The sequence below is a fragment of the Bombus vosnesenskii genome, unplaced genomic scaffold (genome assembly GCF_011952255.1).
Source record: "Bombus vosnesenskii isolate JDL3184/JDL3185 unplaced genomic scaffold, Bvos_JDL3184-5_v1.1 scf7180000013527, whole genome shotgun sequence".
In the NCBI taxonomy this organism is placed as follows: domain Eukaryota; kingdom Metazoa; phylum Arthropoda; class Insecta; order Hymenoptera; family Apidae; genus Bombus; species Bombus vosnesenskii.
Genome location: NW_022883098.1, coordinates 101,008 through 121,085, shown reverse-complemented (window position 1 = coordinate 121,085; position 20,078 = coordinate 101,008). Strand labels below are relative to the sequence as shown.

Sequence of the window (20,078 nt, the reverse complement as noted above, 5' to 3'; positions counted from 1 at the left end):
AAAATATTTACATTGAAAAAGATGTAACTTTTTAAACTTCCTCTAACCTATGTGTTTATTTATAACTAAATTTTTCAAATATCCCTATCTGTCTTTCTATATATGAATTTTTTCGATATATCGATTGCTCTTAATCGCACTGTCGCACTTTCTACGCGATGTAAAAGAGATGCAATACTTGAATTGTAACACATTTGTCATTTCTATATCTACATAGAAGTCATAGCCTGTGTTGTTGTAATAATAATTAAGATGGTAGATGAGTCTACAAAGAAGACATTAAGTAATATTCCATTATTACAAACAAAAGCTGGACCTAGGGATAAAGAGTTATGGGTGCAGAGATTGAAAGAAGAATACCAAGCTTTAATTAAAGTATGTTCTATATTTAATATTTAGTTTACCATATGGTTATTTAAAATCCCAAAAAGAAGAACTTAGAATTGTTTTTATTATACTAATTGTACTTAAAGTATAATACATTTCCAATGTACTTAGTATTGATTTCAAGAAATTCTTATTTGTTTTTCAGTATGTGAGAAATAATAAAGAATCTGATAATGATTGGTTTCGTCTGGAATCAAATAAAGAGGGTACAAAATGGTTTGGTAAATGTTGGTATATACATAACTTTTCAAAATATGAATTTGAAATTGAGTTTGATGTAAGTAATTTTTTTTTTTTTGTATATTTATTAAATGTATAGACTCCACTAAGCTTTTTCATTTTCTGATAAAATATAATTTTTTATTCAGATACCTGTTACATACCCTATAACAGCACCTGAAATTGCTTTACCAGAATTAGATGGTAAAACAGCAAAAATGTACAGAGGTGGAAAGATTTGTCTTACAGATCATTTTAAACCCTTATGGGCACGTAATGTACCAAAATTTGGAATTGCACATGCCATGGCACTAGGAGTAAGTTTGTTCTATTTATAAATAAGTCTTTACAAATCATCAATTTTGTTATTAGATATATTTAAAGATTTCTTATATTTTTAGCTTGGACCTTGGTTAGCAGTTGAAATTCCTGATCTTATAGAAAAAGGTGCTATAGCTCATAAAGATAAAATTGATGAACATAAATCGTAACTTTAAAAGAAAATATTGTATAATATAAATGAAAATATGTTAATTATGAGATGAATTACTGATTAACCTATTTTAATAAGTTATAAAAAGATTTCTATAATAAATACATTGAATTTTGTATTTAATGCAAATATTTACAGTTCTTCATATATTATGTACAATGATTATTTATCTTCGTCCATTTTAATATCTTTTGTTTCTTTTACAATTTCGTCTAATTTATATAAATTTTTAAGTGATACTTCCCCACTACCTCTTTCTAAGGGTTTTGGTTGTGATGGATCTGGCTTCCAACCTAATAGATAAATTACTTGAAATGTTGCAGGTACATATGGAGTACCATCTTCTTTAATTTTTCCATATAGTTCTTTATATATTGATGCAGCAGCAAGAACAGTATCTTTATTTAAACGTAATTTTCGGTTCTTTATTGCATTATTCTCTGCCATTCCTGCAAAATTATGTAAACAATTAAACAAACTTCAAGTAAGATACAAATAAGAATTATAAAGATTTTAAATATCACCTTTTAAATCCCACATTAATTCAAACATGCTTGGATATCCAATAACAATTTCATCCACATCAATGGTTAACATAGTAAAATTAGCTCTTGTCAATAAACCTCCAATATCTCTAATATCTGCAAATGGTGAAATATGTGCTGAAATTCCACCATCTCTTTCTAATTCTGCCAATTGTAAGGAACTCCTGTAAAAACAAAAACCTAAACTTGTAGATTTGACATATGCTTAATTTATCCTTAAAATTACCTTAATTCAAACAACGTTTCTCCTCCAAACAAAGCTCCTATAAAGACTCCATCATTTTTTAAACTTTTATTAATATTCCTAAAGCATCCTGGTAAATCATTTATCCAGTGCAGACTTAATGAACTTATTACTAAATCTAAACTATTTGGTTCAACTGAAAAATTTTCTTCATCCATAGTTATCCGTGATACTTTAACTCCTTCAGTGATTTCTGCTTGATGTACAAAGCTAGTTGACATGTCAGCTAAGATTAATTCTTCCACACATTCTGCCAAAATGTGTTTTGATACATAACCACGACCACATCCTAAATCCAGTGCTTTTTTGAAATTTCTTTTTATGTCAAATATTCTATCTGCAAGTCTGTAGCCTACTTCATCTTTGATGTAATCATACAGTTTTACATCAACAGATTGTGCAGCACGTTCCCTCTGTAGCAGCTTTGTATTTCTATCAAAAATATACATTACATTATCTGTCGGTAACGCATATTTTATTGCACTATAACTTATGTTACGAATACATCGAATATTAGATGTAAATGGGGCCAAACACCGCTCGAGCAAAACATGCATTTTTCACCATTGAAAATTCTCGTATGAATTTTATCTGAATTATTTATTATTGAAATTATATTATTGAAATATTATTATCAGTAATAATACGTATATCATATATGTTTTCACAATATTTTATAAGCTTACTTTTTTGCTTTCGATGATTTTAATATGTGTTGTACAAGCCTGTACAATATAACCTATCCTATGTAGTTCTAATTTTATTAAGTCTACTCTTAGTAAAATTTTTACTACATAATTTTAACTTACAAGTTTTATAAGATGTAAACAGATTGAAAATATTCTACATTTCTTTCCTGTATTAGATTATGTATTATATTAATGATGAAATAAAAAAGAAATTGTATTTAATTACAATTACCATTTTATTCCAAAGTATATGAACATTAAAAAAGCTATAAAGATAGTTCGTAATATTTTTTGGAATTAATTAAAATCTATTTTTTTGGCAACATTTTATTCTTACATTACATTCTTATTATGAAAAAGCCTTTAAACTGCAATGAAACATGTTTCACAAAGAACAATTTTTTAAATGTAGTAGTTTCTTGTTTCTTCTTTTCTCACATTTAAGCATCATTTTATATACTTAATAGTAAGTTTATTATACGTTTATTTAACACTATACAATGTACATTTGTCTGTTATTATTCATAAGAACCCAAATTATTTACATTTAAACATAACTCTGATATTTATTGCATTGCAATTTAAACTATGCATAATTATTAGAATCTTTTTAATTCAATATTAATATAATATTTATATGATGCCCTACATACAGAATTTTATAACATAAATTCTTTAATGCCATAGTTAGTATCACATACAGTATGTCTTTGATAGCAATAAGATACAATAATATTTAGAAGTATAATATATAACATTTCTCCAAAACCAAGGTACATTAAATAAGATAAAAATTAATAAAAAATACAACTGTTTCCTTTTTGAAAACATACATACCAAAAAATTATAGAATTATTGTTATTTAAATAAGTATAAAAATGATTATATTTTATTGTTATATAAATATAAACAAATATAATACTTGCATTATGGCATACTAGATAAATAAAACTTTATTGTAAATAAACAAATCAATATTTAAATCTTGAAATTTTATAAAATATGTAAAAAGAATTTAGTACAGATCTCAGATTTTTTAAATATATATTTAAAGTAGTTATTATTGATTTGGTTTTGGAATAATGTAACAATATACTTTTAAGAATATCAAATTTGTGACTCAATTTGTAAGGCAGGACTCACTCAGATGCATACTTCACCAGCACTGCTCTAATGTAAACATATATATTTCAAGTATTAGAAACAAATACAAAAAAGATATAAAATAGGCATTAATAATATTGAAGCACATATAATTTAATATATATGTTATGTACGTTTTTATAAAAATTTCAGGAGATACATACAAACTGTAAGCATTATAGTAACTTTTGCTATAACAAAACTTCTACTTACATACTTCTATAGTTCTACCTAATTTTCAGAGTGAAGATAATGAAATTCGTGTCAGAATGATAAAAATGATAAAATTTGTGCGCAGATGATTAAAAAAAATTTTAACGAATATGTGTTAAAGTATAAACATTTTAACTTTGATTTTCATATTTATCATCTCCATCTCTTTTAATATTAATATTTAATATAAAACTTTTTTACAATTTGATGAATAAAGTTCGATACTAATATTTATGATATAATTAAGTACAACCGAAATATTAAAAGTAACAAATGTGAATTGTAAGAAAAAAAGAATCGCCATATTATTTATTGTACATGAAACTGAATGTATCACATCTATGCGCGTTCTGCCTTGTAATATAATGAAATTTATAAAGAATAAAGGTTTCTTATTTGTGATCTTTGAAAAAATATTAAAAAGAAAATTCTATATAAAAAAGTCAGTCCTAAATATTACTAGATAATTTGTACAGTTATATAATCACAATAAAAACAATTATTAATATGTTTTGAGGCACAATATATAATACTACACTTGAAACTTAGAAAAATGTTCAAATTTTCGTTGTTTATTCGAAGAAATATTGAAATTTTAAGAAAGGATTTGATAATATATTTTATAGAAGATAAGTAGCATGAAAAATGATAACTATAACTAGATAAATCTGTTATCCAATTAATAGTTGATGAAATACAGATAGCGAAATAATATGAAAAGCAATTATATACTTTGATTACACTTAACATAATTACTATTGAGACTTTGTATTCTAAGTTTTTTTATAATTCAGTACTGCGATTAAGTTGCAAAAAATATTATTTTTCTCTAATGTAATGTTCTAATATATTGCTGATTACTTTTAAGTAATCAACAATTCAAGTGCAAAGTGGTGATATTATAATTTCTACATATCGTTTACGTTCATGTGCATACGCACTAATTAAATACATGTATTGTACGAAAGTTCATTATGATGACACATATTTTGAAAAATATTTGGAATAATCAATTAATTTGAAAATTAAGCTTTTATAGAGTATGTTACGATAATATCGAAAGCTCAAAACCACATATGGTAAGAGTAACAAAGCCTCTTCTTTGCTTTTTAAAAATCTCGTTATTTGATGACATTAATGTTAATTACTTTGGCCTCAAACTATTAATAGGAGTGGGTAATGTAAAATGTGTTGACGTTGAAAGAGTTGTTGCAGTACATGTGGGGACCGGAATATCGCCTATAGTTGTAGTATTCGTTTCACTTTTATATCGGATATTAGTATATTCTCGACCTAAATGAAGAGATTTCTGTAAAAACAATAATAGATACAACATAAATCGATATATAGAAGCTGAGAAAATATAATCAATTAGTTTCATAATTATTATAATTACTTGCTCTGCTTGCATCCGTTGAGATACAGTTTCAATATAGTGTAATACAGCCAGATAAACAAACTTATATTGCGCTTCTGTTTGAACCATTCCTGACCTTTGTGAACGTACTCTTTGAATAGTTCTCTGAATATCAATTTCACAATCCAATCCTACAAATATAATATATAGAAAATCTTGGACAATTAGTGAAATAAAAATTTTATTACCATGCCGCTTGATTTGATCAAGAATCATGTCGATAACAATAAATGTTCCGGTTCTACCAATTCCTGCGCTACAATGTACAAGAATTGGCCCTATACATGATGCAGTTTGACCGCTTGAAGCAAGAGAAGCAGCAATTGATTCTTGTCTCGCATTAACATCGTGAAGAAAGTTCAACACGCATCCGGGATCTGACGGAACACCATGATCAGGCCATGCCTAAAATGTTAATATAATGCAATCAATTTATTTTTTTTAAATATGTGTGAGCGTTTCATAAATAATAATAGCTATAATAGGTACTTGAAAATGATAATGGTAAATCCGTCTGGATTCTGTGAAACCGGATCTATTTCCATGTAATAAGAATTCTCGTAATGTATAATCTGCTGTTGAAGTACGAGATAAAGCACGCACTTTCCATTCACCTCCATATTCAGTAACTTCACCTTCCTCTGGCCAATATCGAGCACATTTATTCTAAAAAAATATACATATTTTTAAAATAAAATTTCAATTAAGAATGAATAGTTTTAAATAGCATACCTTTCCTCTTTCCATTTCTTTAGTCGTCATAACTATCACTCGTGTATTTTCTTGATATACCATATGCCAGAAATCTTGAATTGTATTTAGAAGGCATCCTTGTGTTGCAATATAACACTTATTAAATGAACCACCATCACCGCACGTATTAATTCCACTAGCTTGTCCATCTCCTTCTTCATTCTATAAATATATATACATATGCACCCAACCCACATATACAAATAGATTTTAATATTTATATAAAATACTACAAATATTAAATAAATTTACCCTAATATAGTTAGCATTAATATAGTCAGATCCAGGAATATTTGGATCAACGTCCTTCAAACGTACTCTTGTATGATCAACTATAGAACAGTTATTAAAGTTTATGTACAAACACAATTAAATTAAAAAAATAAAGAAAGAAAAAGATCATACATGGTAAGATGTTTTTATATCGATTTTTCGCTCGATTTTCAGAACGTAATCCTTCTTTCCTGGAAAATAAGTGACGACATTCTAACTGTTGCAATGACTCAAATTCTTCCCAGAACCCGGCTTTTCCTTTACCACGCCCTGCTCCGCCTTCATTGCTACCTGTGGCACCATTCCACAACCATCCATTTGAACAACCATTTTCTTTATGTAACTGTCTTACTCTACTTTCAATACCACTGGCATTTATACGAGTAGCATTGAAAGGTTGTCTAGAAAATAATAAATATATTATGACAATATATATATTCTATCGCATATATAGAAATTAATAAGTTTTTATATTACCGTAAATGGACAACACTTCCACTTGTTTCAACCATTGGATTGCGTTTATAATGTTCTATCAGATCACTTAAGCTATCAAACTTATCACCTCCTCCAACATCATATTTATTATCCTGCAATATACATTATTACAGATAATGAAATGTCAAAGATTTGATATTTATAAAAATATTAAATATAATGAAAATATGCAGTAAAAAATACCAAATGTAATTAACCTGAGATCGTATTATAACGTGTGTAACACGATCATCTGTACGAACAGATAATACAAAGTCACCAGGTTTACTTTGGGATTCACGAACCAGAAAAGATCCATTTTTACCTCGCTCCAGCATTAAACGTTCTGCTTCTTTAGCTGATAAATGGCCATGGAACCACCTTTACCCATATTTTACTATTAACACATACCATGCTATATGCGTGCATTTGAAGTAACAATAACAAGAAAATATTCCAATACATAACAAACTTTGCTATAATGTTTATTATGCAAGATATTATGTATATATTGTTTTTATTGTACAAATACCTTTCAGTTGTTGGATCTGCACAATTCAATGGATACTTCAATTCAATAATTTCTCCATTCTTTTCACGCAGTTGTCCTCCATTTTCCATATAAAATTGTACAAGTTCTGATAATGTTGCAAACTTTTCACCACCGTAAAGATCGTAAAAGTCCCCTGTATTTTGTATTTTAATATGAGTCACTTCACCATTCCGTCTAAGGATAATATAAAGATATCAAATGTCTTATAACTATATAAACAGATAATCTATGTGATATATTATGTACATACCTAACAGATAATGTAAAGTCACCAGGATTAGATGAACTTGGTCGTGCCAAAAATGAACTATCATAACCCCGTTCCATTAATAAACGTTCTGCTTCTAAACCCGATATATTCGGATGAAACCATCTGCAATAAAAATGTTTATATTTCCGTAGGATAAAAACATTTTTCCAAAAAATTATAATAAGCAGAATTTTTATTTCAAAACAATATATTGTAAGTTTAATTTAATTTTAAAAACCTATAATCTATTCAAATTACTTCTTTTTATATCTAATATTTTACAGATCTATTCTAATATATTCAATCTTTATTCGTTATTTATTATTAATAACGGTGACAAAAACGAATAATGATGCTACAATAATATGATTAAGCACGCTGTATGTAAATAATTGGAAAGTTTCATTTTATAATGACAAAATATAGGACATAAAATAACTATACAGAGTATAAATATGTGTAATCAATGTATACATAAAACGAAATTATTGTATCCATTTTTGGACATGAAGAATTCAACGATGTTAATTAATTTAAGTGCGCATAATTTACCTCTGAATCTATTTAGCTAATCTACGGTCAGCACCGAAAAATAAGTAGGCTTGTTCACAGATCGTTCGTGAATTATGATAATTATATATTTTTTATGCAAGTATAAAAACGTGTCTCACCTGCGAGATGCCATGTCGTGATTCCAACTATGACCAGCTGGTAATTAATAATTCATAACGCTTCATCGATGTTCGCACTTATAATATGTAATTATAATTAGTTTCAATTTAATCTTAATGCTAACTATACATCGCTACAATCTTTGACATATTCACTTCACATAAAAACAAAAAAATACCGAAATCACTAAAAGATTCTGCCATCGATCCGCAGTATTTAGAACGGACACTTGCAAAGTAAACCTAATGGTTGTACTTAATGCCGATTTCATAAAATTCCTTATATTATAAACAAATAACTTTATTTTTAATAACAATATATGCCGTTTAACTGTTTTTTAAAATTGTTTTAATAATTGCAAGTTAAGAAACTGAATCAATTTATAATTCCCTACGTATGATAATATGCGAGTTATTAAATTAATTTTTTGATATTGTCGTGTGACTTGGGGAATTTCAGTTTAAATTGTTGCCTGTAAAGTGTTAAAGCACTCTGCACATATTTAGGTGTTTTGGATTAAATAAAGTTGATGATTAACGAGTGGTTTAGAAAAAACACAGAAGGAAACACAAACTTAAATGAGTTAAGCTTCAAATAGATAACTATATTTTGATCAACTAATTACAGATTGAGAAATTTTTAATCTGTTATGATTTTCACGTTTTTACTGTTTTCACTGTCTTTTCTATCATTGTTCAATCTATTTATGTCTTGGAATTTTACCTAACAAACGTAATTTGTTTATGATCCAATAAGAAAAATTCTTATTGGCTAATATCAATAACAATTGTTCCCATTGGAATTTATCACATAATAGAGCGAGGATTTATGTCCTTGCAATGTTCTTTTCCATGATAACTTCTATGATAACTAACTAGACAAATGTACAAATTGGAGAGTGATTATAATTACCACTGATAAATAATTTGACAGTTAATCAATATTTACTTAGATAAATTCTCTCTGTCCGTTGCTCCGGCTGCGGTACCTTACAATTTGAATTTGGCGCGAGTTAGTTCACGCAGTGTTCAGTAGAGGGCATACACGATAATATAAATTCAATAACGATATTCTTAATTTTAAACATTATATTTAATATTTTTAGTAAATACTTTCTATATTTATAAAAGGAATTCTGTACTACCACTATATGTTATATATTAATAATCTAATAGTATAAAAAATTTAATTTCATATACATTACATTATTTTTAGCATTTCATATACGAATTTTAACAGTTTTATATAAAAATGATTAATTATTTCAGACAATATTAATATAAAACATATGTTATTTAACAAATAACTATAATTTATTATAAGAATAGATTCACAGATAGATAGAATTGTACAGATATAACAATAGATATGATAGAAATATATAATTATACCTATCTCATTTAAAGATAATCATATGGTATAACTGTTATGTAATTTAGAAAAGAAATACCAATATAAAATTATCTTTACAATGTAATAAAAAGAGCAAAGTAATTTAAAATACAATAAGAAAATTGGTTTTTAATCAAAATTAGAGACTATATAGTGCAATGAACAATCATTTATATTAAAGTATATGTTTTGTTGAGCGTTGAAAAATGTATTCTCTAATCTTATTATATGATGCCTCGTTCTTGCAGGTTATTGTGGTAACTGTAAAAATTTGTATACTCCATTGAATATAAATTTTTATTTCACTTGCATGTTTGGTTTTCTTACATTGATAGATTGCGCTGTAATCAGTACTTAAGTGATTAACTCAGTCGATTGTAGATAATGCCGGGTATGAAATATCCGTATGTTTTGTATTTATCTTAAAGCATACATTTAACGTTTGTCGTATGTTGTTTGATTGCAAATTACTAAATATTTAGTTAATAAAAATAGTTGAAAATTTTTTAAATGTAAAGATGGGTCAACACGTTTCGAGAACTGATTTTGAGTGGGTTTACACAGAAGAACCTCATGCATCACGACGAAAAATAATCTTAGGTATGAATGCAATGTATTATAAACGGTTAAAACTTTATCAGCTTTTTAATTTACATTTGAAATAAAAGTTTGATTTGTTAATGTTTAACGAAATATAATAAATAAAATTAACAAATACCGAATGATATTAACGTTCCAAAATACAATTAATACGTAGTTATATTTTCATGCTCAGTGAATTAAATTTTATACATTGATAATTTTTTACAATACATGCTGTATATTTTTATTTATGAGATATTTTGAAATGTTTTTCTTGCTTTTCAGAAAAATATCCACAAATAAAAAAATTATTTGGATATGACCCAAAGTTTAAATGGGTGGTAACAGGGATGGTCTTAACTCAGTTTATCTCCATATATTTTGTAAAAAATTTAAGTTATCCAATGTTGTTCCTTCTAGCATATTGTTTTGGAGGTGTAATTAATCATTCTCTTATGTTAGGTAAGTAGAAAATGTTTTTTAATTAGTTTGTGTAAAATATTTAATATCTCTTGAAATATTGTGATTATTGCCAAATTTATATGAAACAAAAAGATTATCTAATTATATACATATTATAGTAAAAAAAAAAGAAATTTCCTATATATAAAGGCACACATTAAAGCTTTTATGACTGTAATTGAAGAGAATTATTTTTTAAGAGAATTGACTCATTAATTCTTATCTGATAGATCTATTATATTGTTATGATATAACTAAATCATCTAATTTCATTATTTTTGCTCAAACATATATCTATATGACTTTTTTATTCAATATTAAATATTAAATTTAATTATTATTTAATTAAATACAAAATTTAATTATTAATAAATAATTTAAGTATTTCGTCATTTTATTTATAGCAATACATGAAATAGCACATAATCTTGCTTTTGGACATGCTAGACCCAGAGCTAATAGATTATTTGGATATTTTGCTAATTTACCTATAGGTATACCAGTATCAGTTAGCTTTAAAAAATATCATCTTATACACCACCGTGTAAGTAAAAATAAAATATATTTTATAAATATAAATATAAACGGAATAAAATAGTATTATAAATATTATAGATATATATAATACATATTAATAAATAAATTGCAGTATCAAGGTGATGAAAAATTAGATACAGATTTACCAACACTACTAGAAGCAAAATTATTTTGCACAACATTTGGAAAATTCTGTTGGTTGTATCTACAGCCATTTTTTTATGCATTTAGACCTCTTGTTGTTTATCCAATGGCACCTACATTAATGGAATATATAAATTTAGTAATACAACTTACTTTTGATAGTTTGATATGGTATTTTTTTGGTAAGAGTTTGGTAATAATAATAATATCACATTAGTATGTTATTACACAAATATTATATTATAGGTGGAAAAGCCTTACTCTATTTACTTTCTGGATCAGTAATGGCAATGGGATTACACCCTGTTGCTGGACATTTTATATCAGAACATTATATGTATAGAAAGGGTTTTGAAACTTATAGTTATTATGGCCCACTAAATTGGATTACATTTAATGTTGGATACCATAATGAACATCATGATTTTCCTGCTGTTCCTGGTTCGAGACTACCAGAAGTGAGTGCAATCCATTTTAACAAAAAAGAGCATTTATATTATTGGGTATCTATTTTTATGAAAAGTATGTGTTATAAAAATATTTTACTTTTTTCTAGGTAAAACGAATTGCTTCCGAGTTTTACGATAACTTACCACAGCATAACTCTTGGGTTTCTGTTTTATATGATTTCATTATGGATCCTGATATAGGTCCATATGCAAGAATGAAGCGAAAACATAAAGGACTTACTTCATAAAAAATTAAAAATTATTTAATTTTTTAATAAGTAATCTTGTTATTAGCATCTGAAGCTTAATATTGCACAAAGTAACAATTCTCTTTAATTTATTGTGTTATATACATATATTCAGTATTAATAAAAAGCATACTCATTCAATGCTATTAGTAATCCATTTTAAAGAGGCAAAGTTTTTTGCCTTTTTTGTATTTTTGAAATATTTATGAAATCATACAATTATGTAAGTAAAAGATGCTAAATTGTGAACGATTTTCTATATCCCAGTGTCTGTAAATAACTATAATAAAGTTGTAATAAAGAATACCGAATGTGTGACAAATAATTAAGAATATTACATATATTTTTTTAGGCAAATGTCTATATAAATAGAATTTCGTAATTTTGTAATCTAGCCATAATGAAGTAAATTCTTTGTTGTAGACAATAATATTTTAATTATATAAAATGTAATATAAATATATATATATATATATTGTAAATTTATGTTTAAATAATTATAAATAGATAATTTATAATTATTGTGTGAAGCTGTTTGATTAATTATATCTTAAAATATAATTATAATCATATTTTAATCAATTTTTAAATTCCTTACAGTTACTCGCCAAAATGAAATTTTTAAATTGTGCGCAATTTCCAATTTACCAACTTATATATCTTAAGATTCCTGTTTAGTATTAATGGTAGTTCATATCTACTTTTCTATCGCAAATTATATTCTCATACAATTAATACATTTCTTATATATTGATTATGCACATATGATTGTTGAACTTGAAAACTGGTAATTTTAGGAAACTTAATTTTACTGATCTTTATGTACAATAATGACAAGAGATAAAAGTATGGTATCAATCATATCATGTAATTAAATTTTGTTGAAAAAAATCGTCGACATTTACTGGCCACTTTTTCGAAACGCCATAGCTTGATGAAAAGCAGTGAAATTATATTTTGTATATCTTTAAATATAATTGTAAAGTATACATTTAATAACTAAAACCTAAAACAAACATGCCCTCATATATCTGTTTTATCTAAGGATGTTATGGAATAGACAACAAAAGTAAAATATCATTTCAGTTCGAAAAAATAACTCTTATTTTGTATAATTTAATACATATTGGTATACGTAATGTTGATGACAGAAGATAAATAATAAAAACAAAATAATATTTGACTATTTATCGTAATATGATTCCTTGTAATAAAGGAAGTGTCGGCCTCGTATGTACACTTTGTGTGCAAAGTGTCTGCAATGGTGCATCGGTTTGATAATGGTAAAAATAATGTTTACCTGAATGATATAATTGTGCACACATGTATAACTATAATACAGTGAATAGAATGGGAAAGCAAAACGGATCTTGTTGGTGGTTTGTAAAAGCCGCAAAATGGATACCAGTTATTTTTATTTTGACGATTGTCTTATGGTCGTATTATGCTTATGTGGTGCAGTTATGTTTTTGTAAGTGTTTTCATAGATTTTTTCTTCTTAATAGCAAACATTTTGTAACAAAAATAAAATTTCGTTATTATTTTCAATCTGTAATACACGTAAAAAATTTGTATGATATCATGTATACTAATTTTGTCTCTTTTTCCATTTTAGATACTGTAGATAATTATGTTCAAAAAGGTTTGTACAATTACTAATAGAATATTGTTAATAAAAATATACTTCTATTAAAAATTTACTGACTTTATTGTCTTTTTCTTTTCCAACAGCTTTTTATTTGTTTTTTTACCACATCCTGTTTCTATTATTTTTATGGTCTTATTGGCAAACTGTATTTACGGACCTAATAGAAATACCATACAAGGTAAAATTTGATCTATATAACAATTACAATATAAAAGTAACATATGTATATAAAATATTAATAAAATGATGTTTTGTGCCAAATGATGTTTTAGTTTAAAATACCAGATGCGGAAATGGAAAAATTTCATCAAGCTGGAACGGAAGAAGCACAGAGGCAAATCTTAGAGAGATTTGCACAAGGTCTTCCAGTTACAAATCGCACTATAAAAGGAGGTATAATGTTTACTTTTTCATATTTGTATATTAAAGAAATGTATTGTATGTAAAATATATATTTTAGTCATACGTTTCTGTGAGAAATGTCAATTAATCAAGCCAGATCGAGCACACCATTGTAGTGTATGTAGTACATGTGTTTTAAAAATGGATCATCACTGTCCATGGGTGAACAATTGTGTAGGTTTCCACAATTATAAATTTTTCATGTTGTTCCTGGCATATGCCCTTCTTTATTGCATATTCATTACTGCTACATCTTTACAATATCTTATACGTTTTTGGAAAGTAAGTATACAATTTTTTTAGATATTTCTGCTAAATTACCTGTTTTAATAAATTATAAAAATTATAAGAATATAATTTAATTAAATTTTTTTAATGTTTTAATGTTTTATTGTTTCTTTTTTAATCTTTAAATATAATTGAAATGTATATAAAAAACTTTGTACATTGTTTTTTAACCTTATAATAATGCAAATATTTTCTTCATAGGGGGAATTGGATGGAATGGGTAGATTCCATCTATTGTTCTTATTCTTTGTCGCATTGATGTTTGCAGTTAGTTTAACTTCCCTTTTCTTTTATCATTGCTACCTTGTTTTACATAATAGATCTACATTAGGTAATTAAAAGCATGTTATACAAAAATTATTTAATGTTTTATAAAATACTTGTAATATACACTAAATGTTATGAATTATTTGTAGAGGCATTCACACCACCTATGTTCCGCACAGGGAAGGATAAGGATGGTTTTAGTCTTGGAAAATACAATAACTTCCAAGAAGTTTTTGGTGATAATCGTAAACTATGGTTCCTTCCTATTTTTACTAGGTAAGTTTAACAAGTATTTAGCAATTCACATTTCAATATGGTATTCCTATCATAATAATATAATAAATATAAGTTTATCATAAGACTATGAACCATTTGCACAATATACAGATGTGATGAATTTAGTACACTTGTTGTATTTATGTAGTAATTATAATTTATACTTATGAATCATGTAAAAGAGCATGTGTACCCTAATATACATACATGAATATATATATAATATAATACTGCAAATTTATAAATGTTATTGTCTCATATGTATATTTCAGGAAATTTAATTCTTTCTATTATTAAATATAATGATAGTAAATAGTACTTAGATATACAGATGTTTTCACCTATAGCACTATCTGTTGTACTGTATGCTTTTTTGTTAAGTGGTAGTATAGTTTCATGGAAAAGTAATATTATCTTCTAGATAAAAGTGAAGAAAATGGTAAAAATATAAATAATGGGGTGTTTCACACAACTGTCCCATGGAACAAGTCACAGCGTTAAAACAGTAGAAGATAGAAGAAAATTTCATTAGGCAAAATTGAAAGGTTTTGAGTGATACGTTATGTGATGCATGCGTCTTCTCCAAAAGTAGTAATGTTCCAAAAATTTCAATATTACCTTTATTACCTTTACATTACCTTATATTTTTTTATACATCATTCAATGCATTTTTTAATTCTCTACAAAAAGATATTAACCTTTTTGAGTTGAAAAATCATGTTTAAAAAATATTTTAACTTTAATCTTGTAAAATTTATCATATAGAAGATAAGGAAAATATTAACAAGAAAAGTACTGTGTTGTCTTTCCTTACAATGAGTTAAAATCTTTGAAATGTCACTACTTCCGGAAAAGATACATACACAACGTAATACATCTCTCAAAATCATTTAATTTTTCTAATAAATATTTCTTCTATCTCCTGGCGTTTTAACACTATGACTTGTCCCGCAAGACAGTTCTGTAAAACACCTTGTATAATATAGATTATATAAACTGCCTTAAAAATCAAATTATGTAAATTAATTTTGTACTGCATTCGACATTAAATATCAAAGAAAAGTCAAGAATGATTTTAATCTTTATTCATAATACATATTACATTTTAATAATACATATCATTTATTTTCTCAATAATTCTATATTAATTTATGTTTGTCATAAGTACATAAATACAATAGTAATTGCCGTTAAAACGCGATGGATACGTTGAATGTGTTTTAGTCTTGGAAATGGTGTCGCCTATCCAGTACGTGCGCAACATCAAGGCACATCCAATACTTATGACTCCATGGGCAGTACCCGAAACAGGTCAGCATTATAGAAATCTACAGTGCCAATATAATGATAGTTATATATAAACCTTACTATGGAACTCCTTAATATTGTTGATTAAAAGGCAGTTAATATTAAAATAAATAATATATATTGTTATACATTTGAAAAATGTTTAAATACTTTATAGGAGAAGAAGTGGGAAACATTTTCTTCATATCTTTTTGTTAAATTTATGCACTTCCTTTTTTACGGAACCATTTTTTTTCAGTTATTATTTATTTTATACAGAGTTCCAGAGTAACAAAGTTACATATATATATTTGCTTCACAAATGCATGCAAGTACTTATTTTATTTATGCTTTTATTCAATTCTATTTTAAAGGCTAATGTTATATTTAAAAAATTTATTGAATTATTATTAACATTGAGATTAACATAAAATTGATAAAATTACAATTTTGATGTTATAGCTATATGTATCTAATGCTCTTATTAATTGTTGATTAATGAGGTGCGTGTTCTGTTATTTGTTGAAATGTGTTCTGCAATAATGAATTTTAGTCAATACAATATTAATTTTCTATGTTGAAAAATGGAATTTTTACAATATTAGCGAATAATATTACATTTATACTACAATGATAAAGTATATTAAAATTTATTTATATATTTATAATAAGATTAAGGTTTTATTTTATATATAATCCACAGACAATTATTGTGATGGATTGTAAAATAGGTGCTATGTTTATTTTTATGCAAAAATGTATATTTTTTGTAGATGCATTATATTGTGTGTTAATAGAGATTATCAGTATAATTATTTTACTATCATCAAAAATATTGTGCATCTGGTTCTTGCAAATTGATATTTATTTGATTCTTAGAAGTGGCGTAACTATATTTAACATTATTTTTTCTGTATGTATACAGTTTTTATTTATGAATAATAAATCACAAATAAACGCGAAGAAAAGCAGAAATATATTGAAAATATTAGAAGCTATATAAAATTCTAAAATCAAAATATTGCATAATTTTTACATGTTTATCAGAGATAAATAGATACGCTACCTCTAAAAATAGATGGGATTACATGAAGTAGAAGGTAGGGTGTGGGTTACAGTTTTGGCGATGGGGTAAACTTTCCTGAACGGCTGTGCAATGAAGACACACATACTCTGTTGGGACATACTACCCAACAGTGGGGTGATGAGACTGAACTTGACTCTCCACCTCCCTATGGGTCACAATCAGGTATTGTGTAGTCCGGAATCCCTATTTTGAGGCAGCGCATTAATTTATATGCATTATCCAAGTATATGATACTTTTAGTACAAAACTCATATTAGCCACAAGAGTTCTGCAATCATCTAAGTAATAGTACATACTAATGTCAGCTTACATATTTAATCTTTTTTTTTATCACAAATAAGTTACTATCATTGCCTCATAGAAGGAAAGATATAACATTTATTCTGAAATATTTTAAATATAAAATATAGGGATTAACTCTAGAAAATTGTCGTATTACATTCTTTTTATTTTTATCAATAAAAATAAAATAAACAGTACTATAAAGATAAATTGGCTTAAAAAATTATAAAAATTATGAAAACTTACAGTTTAACTCTTCTTCTCTTACCAAAATCAAACCATTATAGTATCAACTAATAAAGAGTTTATATGAGCTCATATTTTATGTATGTACATTATATATTGTGTAATTTTTTCTAAAGGAAAGTTAGATAATAATTTAATTTAGTAGTCAATATGACTACATACTTAAAAAATAAGGAAGTGTGTAGTAAATATGTAATATATACATTTTTTATAATAATTAATGTAAACATAATAAGTAAAACAAAGAGGTATGCCTAAAAAAGTATATAAAGGTATGAATTATATATTAATTTTATGTTATTACATTCGTTATTTACGAATTTATTAATTTGTAGGATATGTGTAAAATACTATTTATGAGATAAATATGTAGATAAACTTTATTGTCCATTACTGATTTAAAAATGCTGTAATAAAAAGGAGATAAATAAATTGATAAAGTTGAAACATTCAACGTATTTATACATAAAAGATTTTATATTTAATTAACTTTCTTCTTATATATAATTAATTTTGATTTAATACAATCTATCATTTTTGTTCCACTAAAGTTGGTTACTGTGCATGAACGTAGAATTATATCTATAGACATGCATGTTATAATACATAACTTTAGGATTTATATATATATATATATATAAAATACTATATATTATTGTATAATATGTGTATACATATAATACTATATTAATATATAATATAATATAAATATATCATAATATTGAAAAAAAATATATATATATGTATATTAATATATTGCATAAAAGTTCACTTTTGTCATTATGTAATTGTACTATGTATTTTCATTGTAAGCTATACTAATACTGCTTACTTATTGTAACTCTTTCTTATTGTGTACTTAGAAGAGATGTACATCACGTTAACATATATAAAGTTTGTTTACTATTTTAAAAAATACATTTACATTTTCTTGCTGTAATTAAAATATAATACACTTATTTTTATTAATACTATAGAAATTCTCTTTAATTGATTCATATTACTAAAATTTACATAGTTATGCAAATATATCTCCATATCAATGTGTGTGTATTTAATATAGTAATTAGATTGAGTTTTTGACCACAGGCCTACCATTGATCAAATGACATTGCTAGAAGAAGCTACACTTTTGGCACTTGGCACTGGGTAATATCAAATTGTTTGGTCCAAAGTGTATTCATTTTTTAAAATGTTGTAATTGATAAATATTGTTGTTGTAATTGATAAATATATATATGTTTGAAAACATATTGTTTGACATATGAAACAACATGTTCATTGTAACTATACAAATATCAACTATTGTTTTTGTGAATAATAATTACTGGAAACATTTTTTAATTATCTTAATAAGTGTATTTTATGATGTGAACTATATTTGTAACATAAATTGTCATAAATAACACAGAAAGTTAGCTTTTTATATAATAAAATTTATTGTAAAATATGTTGAGTAGAGAATTTATATATATATATATATATATATATATATACACACATATATATTTACTTCATTTTAAATTCATCTATGGCAAAATTGAGTTTTGTATTATTGCATGTTTTTTGTTTACAAACACTAACATTTAATGCTTTTTTTGAAAGTGTAATTTGAAACATTATCTTGTACAGTAATTTTTATATATAATTATGTGTCACAGCTTTCTTTATATTTGATATTGTACTTTTAGTAAACTCTTTTAATATAACTGCTAATATAAATTTATTTGCATAACAAATATTTTTAGTCAATCTGTATATGTGATAAGTAAATTTATTGAATATTCTTTAAAATATTTTACAGCTCTGCTATGATAACTCGTGCAACAGATGCCAATCAACCATTGGTGGACGCAACTGAAGTTGTTTGAAGCAGCATTTAAAATTTATTATTCATCTTTTTATTATTAACAAATATTTCTTGTTAACACAACCTAATTTTAAAGTCTTTATATAAATCCTTTGCACTTGCTATCTTTTTTAATTAGTCCTTCTGTTAAATGTGATTCTATTGATCTTAGTAAAGCCTTCTTAGTCTTAAGTTTGAAGTTAAATATTTTTCAGTAAATTTTTTTTCTGTAGGTACTTTTATGGACTATTTGTTATTTTGCTAATTTGATAATTTTCTTGCAGTATTTTGATATACAAATGCA

General features: G+C 25.7%; 5 protein-coding genes across 22 annotated transcripts; 3 read left to right on the top strand and 2 right to left on the bottom strand.

The window, feature by feature from the left end:
* Positions 1–108: 108 nt before the first annotated feature.
* LOC117238545 (ubiquitin-fold modifier-conjugating enzyme 1) lies at positions 109–1,222 on the top strand. 2 transcript variants are annotated; one of them, XM_033503548.1, is made up of 4 exons: positions 109–375; positions 533–664; positions 756–923; positions 1,008–1,222. In XM_033503548.1, exons 1-4 carry the CDS (start codon positions 253–255, stop codon positions 1,095–1,097), a joined length of 513 nt encoding a protein of 170 aa, XP_033359439.1. In that variant the 5' UTR covers positions 109–252; the 3' UTR covers positions 1,098–1,222. The 2 variants fall into 2 exon arrangements, with proteins under 2 accessions (XP_033359439.1, XP_033359440.1); XM_033503549.1 differs by having other exon boundaries at positions 991–1,222.
* Positions 1,153–2,629, bottom strand: LOC117238543 (arginine-hydroxylase NDUFAF5, mitochondrial). The gene is made up of 3 exons (XM_033503543.1): positions 1,871–2,629; positions 1,624–1,808; positions 1,153–1,548 (listed from the first exon to the last, which is right to left on the bottom strand). Exons 1-3 carry the CDS (start codon positions 2,443–2,445, stop codon positions 1,262–1,264), a joined length of 1,047 nt encoding a protein of 348 aa, XP_033359434.1. The 5' UTR covers positions 2,446–2,629; the 3' UTR covers positions 1,153–1,261.
* Positions 2,630–4,216: 1,587 nt separating this feature from the next.
* LOC117238523 (tyrosine-protein phosphatase corkscrew) lies at positions 4,217–8,629 on the bottom strand. Of its 6 annotated transcripts, none has more exons than XM_033503497.1 (12): positions 8,328–8,629; positions 7,657–7,779; positions 7,386–7,539; positions 7,072–7,234; positions 6,854–6,966; positions 6,509–6,777; positions 6,356–6,435; positions 6,083–6,265; positions 5,840–6,016; positions 5,539–5,755; positions 5,330–5,481; positions 4,217–5,242 (listed from the first exon to the last, which is right to left on the bottom strand). In XM_033503497.1, the coding sequence occupies exons 2-12, from the start codon at positions 7,718–7,720 to the stop codon at positions 5,078–5,080; spliced, it is 1,737 nt and encodes a 578-aa protein (XP_033359388.1). In that variant the 5' UTR covers positions 7,721–7,779; positions 8,328–8,629; the 3' UTR covers positions 4,217–5,077. The 6 variants fall into 6 exon arrangements, with proteins under 6 accessions (XP_033359388.1, XP_033359386.1, XP_033359389.1 ...); XM_033503495.1 differs by having other exon boundaries at positions 7,386–7,580; positions 8,209–8,342; XM_033503498.1 differs by having other exon boundaries at positions 8,209–8,342.
* A 1,320-nt stretch (positions 8,630–9,949) lies between these two features.
* LOC117238525 (sphingolipid delta(4)-desaturase DES1) lies at positions 9,950–12,449 on the top strand. Of its 3 annotated transcripts, none has more exons than XM_033503501.1 (7): positions 9,950–9,968; positions 10,239–10,320; positions 10,588–10,764; positions 11,169–11,308; positions 11,414–11,627; positions 11,692–11,903; positions 12,002–12,449. In XM_033503501.1, exons 2-7 carry the CDS (start codon positions 10,239–10,241, stop codon positions 12,140–12,142), a joined length of 966 nt encoding a protein of 321 aa, XP_033359392.1. In that variant the 5' UTR covers positions 9,950–9,968; the 3' UTR covers positions 12,143–12,449. The 3 variants fall into 3 exon arrangements, with proteins under 3 accessions (XP_033359392.1, XP_033359391.1, XP_033359393.1); XM_033503500.1 differs by having other exon boundaries at positions 9,959–9,977; XM_033503502.1 differs by lacking the exons at positions 9,950–9,968; positions 10,239–10,320; positions 10,588–10,764; positions 11,169–11,308 and having other exon boundaries at positions 11,494–11,616.
* A 509-nt stretch (positions 12,450–12,958) lies between these two features.
* Positions 12,959–19,897, top strand: LOC117238527 (palmitoyltransferase ZDHHC15B-like). Of its 10 annotated transcripts, XM_033503507.1 has the most exons (11): positions 12,964–13,613; positions 13,758–13,784; positions 13,874–13,968; positions 14,063–14,183; positions 14,251–14,474; positions 14,682–14,811; positions 14,897–15,023; positions 16,248–16,334; positions 17,429–17,559; positions 19,015–19,074; positions 19,730–19,897. In XM_033503507.1, the coding sequence occupies exons 1-10, from the start codon at positions 13,466–13,468 to the stop codon at positions 19,032–19,034; spliced, it is 1,110 nt and encodes a 369-aa protein (XP_033359398.1). In that variant the 5' UTR covers positions 12,964–13,465; the 3' UTR covers positions 19,035–19,074; positions 19,730–19,897. The 10 variants fall into 10 exon arrangements, with proteins under 10 accessions (XP_033359397.1, XP_033359405.1, XP_033359400.1 ...); XM_033503509.1 differs by lacking the exon at positions 17,429–17,559 and having other exon boundaries at positions 12,963–13,613; XM_033503511.1 differs by lacking the exon at positions 16,248–16,334.
* The last annotated feature ends 181 nt before the right edge of the window (positions 19,898–20,078 follow it).